A 6,474-nucleotide genomic window follows, 5' to 3' on the forward strand; every position below is an offset into this window, starting at 1 on the left:
CACACCTGAGCCAATTGGCTGAATTACTTCATCAGTTTGTATTCAGGTTCTACAGATTCCTGCTGAATCATCGATTCAGGTTGTGCTGGCAGAGACATCGAAAGGCAGTTCTACATCATGTTGATGAAAACAAATCCATCATTGCTCACAAACTTACCTGTAATTATTCTTCAGAGATTATGAGTGGGTTCTGTGATGTTTTGGAAACGTTCCTTCTGTTATACAAAGACAAACACACACCTACTTTTACTGAAAATGATACAAAAACCACCATAACTATTTTGGCTCACACAATATTTGAACACCAATATTGGCCTCAAGCAAGTGAAACATTGGCATGTCCCTTGTAGGGACAGAATCGAAAAGCAGACAACTTGATGAACTCATTACAACCTGCAGAAGAGTTTGAGGTCATTTTAGTGTGTATAACTTGAAAGAATATATATTGTTAAAAGTGATAACGTCTTAATAATGGAACACATCCAAATGTAGCGATTTAGTGAAAAGTCAAAACTGCATTCAGTTTTGTGTGTGTTGGAGTTTGTACATAGTGTTTGATTTGAGCCACATTAACAGGACTAATTTAAGCTTTAAAAGATATATCGATGTGCTCTAAAGTTTTTAGTTATTCATTTGATTTTGGTTCGGGATAAATTCAGTTCAAAATAAATAAATCATCCAGAACGATTCTGCTCCACCTTCAGATGATTAAAAACTTGTTTCTGACTTATTTTAAAACTCTGGTATGTGAGTCAGCAACTACACCAGGAAGAAAATATCTTTACTTAGTAGTATGCATTTTGAACATCAGGAAATAAAAATAAAATTACATGTTGTTCAGCAAGGAAAGCAGGATGAATATTTTTGTTTGAAAAAGGGCTCTGGTTCTGCTGGAGGTTTCTTCCTGTTAAAGGGGAATTTTTCTTTTCCTTTCCTGTAATAGATATGCTCAGTATGAGGAATTGCTGCAAAGTCGACAAAACGCAAGCGACTGATTCATAGATAGAAAATAGTTTAAACTATTTTTGAATAATTGAGATTGCTGCTCCGCTTGAAAGCAAGGATTAATGGTAATATTTTATATGTATAATTGAACTGGCGTTTTTGTGACCTGCCTAAGATTATGATTTTTGTAAATTGGCTCTATATAAATAGAGTGAATTGAATTTATTGATACGAGAGGCGACATCACTCCCTCTCCAATAATTTCGGTTTGCCCTCTTTCAGCCAAGCGACTGGTGTAATCCGTGTAAAATTTTGAGCTCATACATGTAGACGTGCACACACAGGCTAGTTATGCGGCACACCGGCATCAACTCGTCGCTATTGAGACTACTGTCACCATCGTGTGCGTTGGGTTCTCCTCTTTGCCTTTCACGGTTGTTTGTTGCTTCCTGTGTCGAGCCCATTAGGTTTTCTTGAGATCCAGAAAACATGAAGAGTGGAGAAACAAACTTCCTTAAACTAGTGTAAAGACCTGGTAGGGTCAATATCTGGTCCACAGTAGCATGCCCAAGACAAAAGCCATTTTATGTAAAATAATTCCTTATACCAGATGCACAAAACTCGTTCTCATTTTGGGCCATACCATGTAACATAAAACTACACATTAAATGTTCAAATGCTAATATAGACCTGTACCATTCAATGAGCACATTGAATATTGAACCTCTTCATATTGACAAATTGGCAGTAAACTGAAAAATGTTTGCCTTGATGGTTAAGATTAATTTACCAATAAGATTCCCATCATGTTGCCTTCTAGACGGCGACACAAACTGTTCTGGAGGGACGGATTTGGCCCGAACACCTCGAGTTCGGCGTATGTCACAGACAATTTCAAATAACTGTTGTAGGAAACTTCTGTTTACTTAAAAATGACTAAGGACGCCTGCCAGAGTTTTCTCTTTGGTATGAGCTCAGTGAGTTTAGAAAAAAAAAAAACTTTTCATGCTCTTGGAAGAGTTTCACTTCTGTTCTATGATGGTGGGGATGGATGTTTCTTTCTAACTTCCTCAACTTTATCAGTATCTCCTTTAAGTCTTCCTGTTGTAATGACTCATAAAACATTCATACTCGTACAGGTCAGGTATCTTAAGGAGCATTAGTTTAAATATATATTCATCATAATTAAAAATCCCAACATCGGACTTTCTTTTGAAGGAACCTGATTTAAATGATCTCATGAAACGCATAACATTTAGGACAGAATACTTCAGTCAAATGTCAGTCAAATCAAACCCATTTTCAGTTTTGTGTTGGGATTGTGTCCATGACTGATGCATTGGCGCTGATAGAAGATCTTACAAATGGGAAAATCACAAAGGAAAGTTATTTAGACTCCTTAGAGCAGGAGGTCTTTAACTCCAGTCCTACATCAGGATTCGATTACCTACATATGTTTTATTGTTTATTTTAATTTTCACTCTACTTGTGCAAAAATCCACAGTCATTATGGAGTATTTGTGTGTAGAATTTAATTAAGTAAATTTGTCAATGAATATCCCAAGACCTGTAGAACATAAACCACAAGAAAAGGACCAAACCAAAGAACCAAAGGAATGTAATGGTGTCTGTTTTCATACAACTGAATCCAAAATGTAAGCAGTTACAAGAAATTTAATTAAACTGGACAGAAAAAAAGGCAACGATACGACTGGAATCTGAAGTTGGTTTCAGTGTGGAAACATGAAGTAATAAGAAGTTTGTTCAATTTAAGGAATTTTTGGCAAAGGTTATAGTTAAGTGACACTAAGGTTATGTTGNCTGCCTGAACCACGAAACACACAGCATCAATGTCACCAACGCCTTCCTGGTTAGCAAAGAGGTTACGCAGCTGCTCTGTGATCTCCTTGTCTCTGTCTACGCCGCCGGTTCCCCCAAAGCCTGGAGTGTCTATGATGGTGAGGGAGTAGTTCACCCTGAATCCCTCCTGGTGGTAGAGTTTGTACACTGTGATTTCTGATGTCTGACTGTGAACCTGTGAGTCTGACTGACCTTCGTCCACTAACTTAAACCGAAACGAGTCTTCCCATCTAACGCCCAGAACGTAGTTCATCATCGCATTGATGACAGTGGACTTCCCAGCACCTGCAGCTCCAAGAACCATGATGTTTCTGTTACAATTCATGGATTTCTCTCCAAAAGTGAAACTCTTGCAGCCATTAATGTTGGTCTGTTTCTCTTCTAGAGGAAGTCTGTAAATTGGGGCATGGCCAGTTTGTGAAGTCAGTAAAGTGCTTTTTTCTTTAACAATATCAGCCAATCGTTTAGCTTCAGGCTTTGAATCAGTGCAGGTCTGATTTGTTCTCGGTACGACTGACTGATAAAACTCTGTAGCTAACCTAATTAACTCTCTCAGTGGGAGGATGTTGAGCCAATGCAGCCACAGTGCGATATCAACCATAGCCAACAGAGTCGTTTCCAGTGAGTTTGTCAAAATGAACACCGCAGTGACGGTTAGCGTTAGCGCTCCTGATATCTTTGGATCGTCCAAAACTGGGATTACTACATCTGAAACTTGCTTTGCTCCTTTGAGTAAGTCTGCCACAGTGATGATGTTCTGCCAGAGTAACAGAAGTATTACAACCACAGCAATGAAGAGCGGCGTGGTCAATAACAGGCACATCCTGACTGTTGGTTCTTCTTTGGTGTCAATCTGCCTGTAGTCAGAAGAAAATGGAAACAAAAGTGATGAAACCGTAAAACTTGTTACTTTTATGTCTAATCAAGTTTTTAAAATCCACCTCTGCTGCCAATGAGCTAATGAATTCACATCAATCCTGTATGTTTAAGAAACGTGTTTCAAACTACGTAAAAACTTTTAGCAAAATGTTAATGTTTCCTAATGTCTGATTGTGTTGCCACATAAATGTGTTCAGATTAAATCTCTCATTTGTTTTAATGGTTCAATGTTAAATCATGCTATTTAAATACAACATAAAATTTACTGTGACATTCAATCAGTTACAATATGTGTTCTGATGAAGCTCATATGTTAGATTAAAATTTGAAAAAGGTGCCACACAATCAGTAATTTTAGGCTGGAACAATAAACATCCTGGAATGATTGAAAATCACAATAAAATCAAAGTCCTCTATATCTTTGGTTTTTAGCTTAATGCCAGTATTGTAGATATTTGGTTTCGTCTGCAGCAAGTAACTAAAATGCAAAGTAACCAAGACTAATACTGATATTTTTAAACAAGTCTGTTGAACTTGTGGTGATTCATAACAAACCTTGGTCGGGTGTTGGCAACAACCTGCAGATCCAGATGATCTCAAGATGTTTGATTTCCAATAGAGTGACAGATTCCTGAAATAACACAGAACCTATTTGCATATTCCTGTTCTGCTGAAGGGAAAACATCAGGTATTTCTAAACTAAATCAGGAAAACATGACTGATAAATGGACCATTAAATGAGCAATGTCTACAACAGAAGCTAGAAGTCTGAACACCAAAACAAAGTTTAGATCAGAAGGAAGAGAAAAATAATTCAGATAAAATTACAGATTTAGACTGGGATGTGAAGCATCGCACTAAGTCATCACTCTGCTAAAAACTCACTAATGTATTTTAAAACTATATATGTTGCAAAGATTAAAATAAAACGATACAAACCTTTTTAGAAAGTCCTCTGCCGTCTGTAGATCAGGTTCTGCAGGGTGTTGAGTTTTGCTGAACTGGATTAATTCACAAAAATATAGGAAAAGTCACTGTTTGTTTTTAAAGAAATTATTAGCTACACAAACTTTGGCCCAGATCCCCTGAACCAGGACTGAAGTCCTGCAGCTGTCAGATCTGTCCCTGGTCCAACACACCTGAACCAATTGGCTGAATTACTTCATCAGTTTGTATTCAGGTTCTACAGATTCCTGCTGAATCATCGATTCAGGTTGTGCTGGCAGAGACATCGAAAGGCAGTTCTACATCATGTTGATGGAAACAAATCCATCATTGCTCACAAACTTACCTCCTGGAGATGATGAGAGCCTTCTGAGATCTTTTAACCTCACTTCTTTTTATATACAAAGGCTTACAAACGCACACCTACTTTTACTCAGAATGAAACAAAAACCATCATATCTATTCTGGCTCACGTTCAACAATACAGAAAATATTTAAAGCCTGTCCTTTCCTCAAGCAAGTGAAATGTTTCCATGCTTCCTTGAAGCATCCAGAAAGCAGATCAACTTGTATAAAAACTTTGTGCAGTGTGTAATTCAGAAGAGGTCGAGATACATTTAGCCTTTGTCTCAATACAAAAAATATATTTTCAACATGGATAACATGTTAATAAAACCTGTGGGTGAATAACTAAGAGGTTTAATTCTGAGATTTTATCTCATCAACATCAAAATATGATCATGTAGAAAGTTCAAATTCAACCAAGTTGAGTTAAGTGGATATATTGGGTGTTTGTGCATAGTGGCTGTTTTCATGCACATTATTCAATTAGCAACAGTATTATTTTAAATTTAAAAATATATCAATGTCCTCAAAAATCTTTAGTCATTCAATCTTTGTTCAGGATAAATTAAAAGTTCAAGATGACAAAATCAGTCAAAACGATCCTGCTCTACATTTCAATGATTAAAAATTTGATTGACGTCTCTATGAAAACCCCATAAGTCAGAAACTACACCAGGAAGAAAATACCTTTGCTTAGCAAAAGTAAAAATCACTAATACAGGGAAGTAAAAACAAAAAATGTGGCTCCAGGAAGAACAGAGATCACCTGCTATTAGTGACGAGCCTTAGAGTCCATTTCACACAAACAGCCTGGACTGTATGGCATGAATGTGGACACAGTTCTTGCTTTCAGCATAAAATGATCTGATAACCCAGTTACCCCATATTCCAGGGGTGTCAAACTCCAGTCCTCAAGGGCCGCTGTCCTGCAACTTTTAGATGTGCCTCTGCTGCACCACACCTGAAAAGAATAATTAGGTCATAAGCAAGGCGCAGGAGACCCGATCTACACAGGGAGGAGGTAATTAAGCCATTTCATTCCACTGTTTTTTACCTGTGGCACATCTAAACACTGCAGGACAGCAGAGGACTGGAGTTTGACACCCCTGCCATATTCCATCTGCCACAAATTAGAAAACAAAGAAAACGAGGCCTTAGGTCTTAACATCCATAAAACGTGTAAACCAGAGAAGCATCGTCTTATCAGCAGATCTGGTCCACTACTCCACACTGAGAATCACTATTTATTTAAAATGATCACATTTAAAAAAAAAAACTGTTCAACCAGGAAAATTCTGCTTACTTAAAATGATAAGAGCTTGTGCCAGATTTTTGTCTGAGGCATGTGGTTCAGTCAGTCAGGGAAAAAACATTTCATGTTCCTGGAGCAGTTTCTGTTCTACTGATATGATGAAGGTATTTTTCTCTACATCTTCCTCAACTTTATTTGGAATTCCTTTGTGTTCTTCCTGTTATACTTTTTCAATTAGCATTCATGAT

At 37.4% G+C, this 6,474-nt stretch overlaps 1 protein-coding gene across 1 annotated transcript in view; it reads right to left on the reverse strand.

Moving 5' to 3' along the window:
• Nucleotides 1–4,694, reverse strand: part of LOC106943398 (uncharacterized) — a 12,442-nt gene extending 7,748 nt beyond the window's left edge. The window contains exons 1-3 of the mRNA XM_015026715.1: nt 4,624–4,694; nt 4,240–4,315; nt 2,771–3,662 (exon numbers count right to left, since the gene is read on the reverse strand). Coding sequence (XP_014882201.1) covers nt 2,771–3,628 — 858 coding nt within the window. The 5' untranslated portion in view covers nt 3,629–3,662; nt 4,240–4,315; nt 4,624–4,694. The remainder of the gene's footprint in view (nt 1–2,770; nt 3,663–4,239; nt 4,316–4,623) is intronic.
• Nucleotides 4,695–6,474: the final 1,780 nt, after the last annotated feature.

This window comes from Poecilia latipinna, unplaced genomic scaffold, assembly GCF_001443285.1.
Source record: "Poecilia latipinna isolate Pla-1442-1.1 unplaced genomic scaffold, P_latipinna-1.0 Scaffold5256, whole genome shotgun sequence".
In the NCBI taxonomy this organism is placed as follows: domain Eukaryota; kingdom Metazoa; phylum Chordata; class Actinopteri; order Cyprinodontiformes; family Poeciliidae; genus Poecilia; species Poecilia latipinna.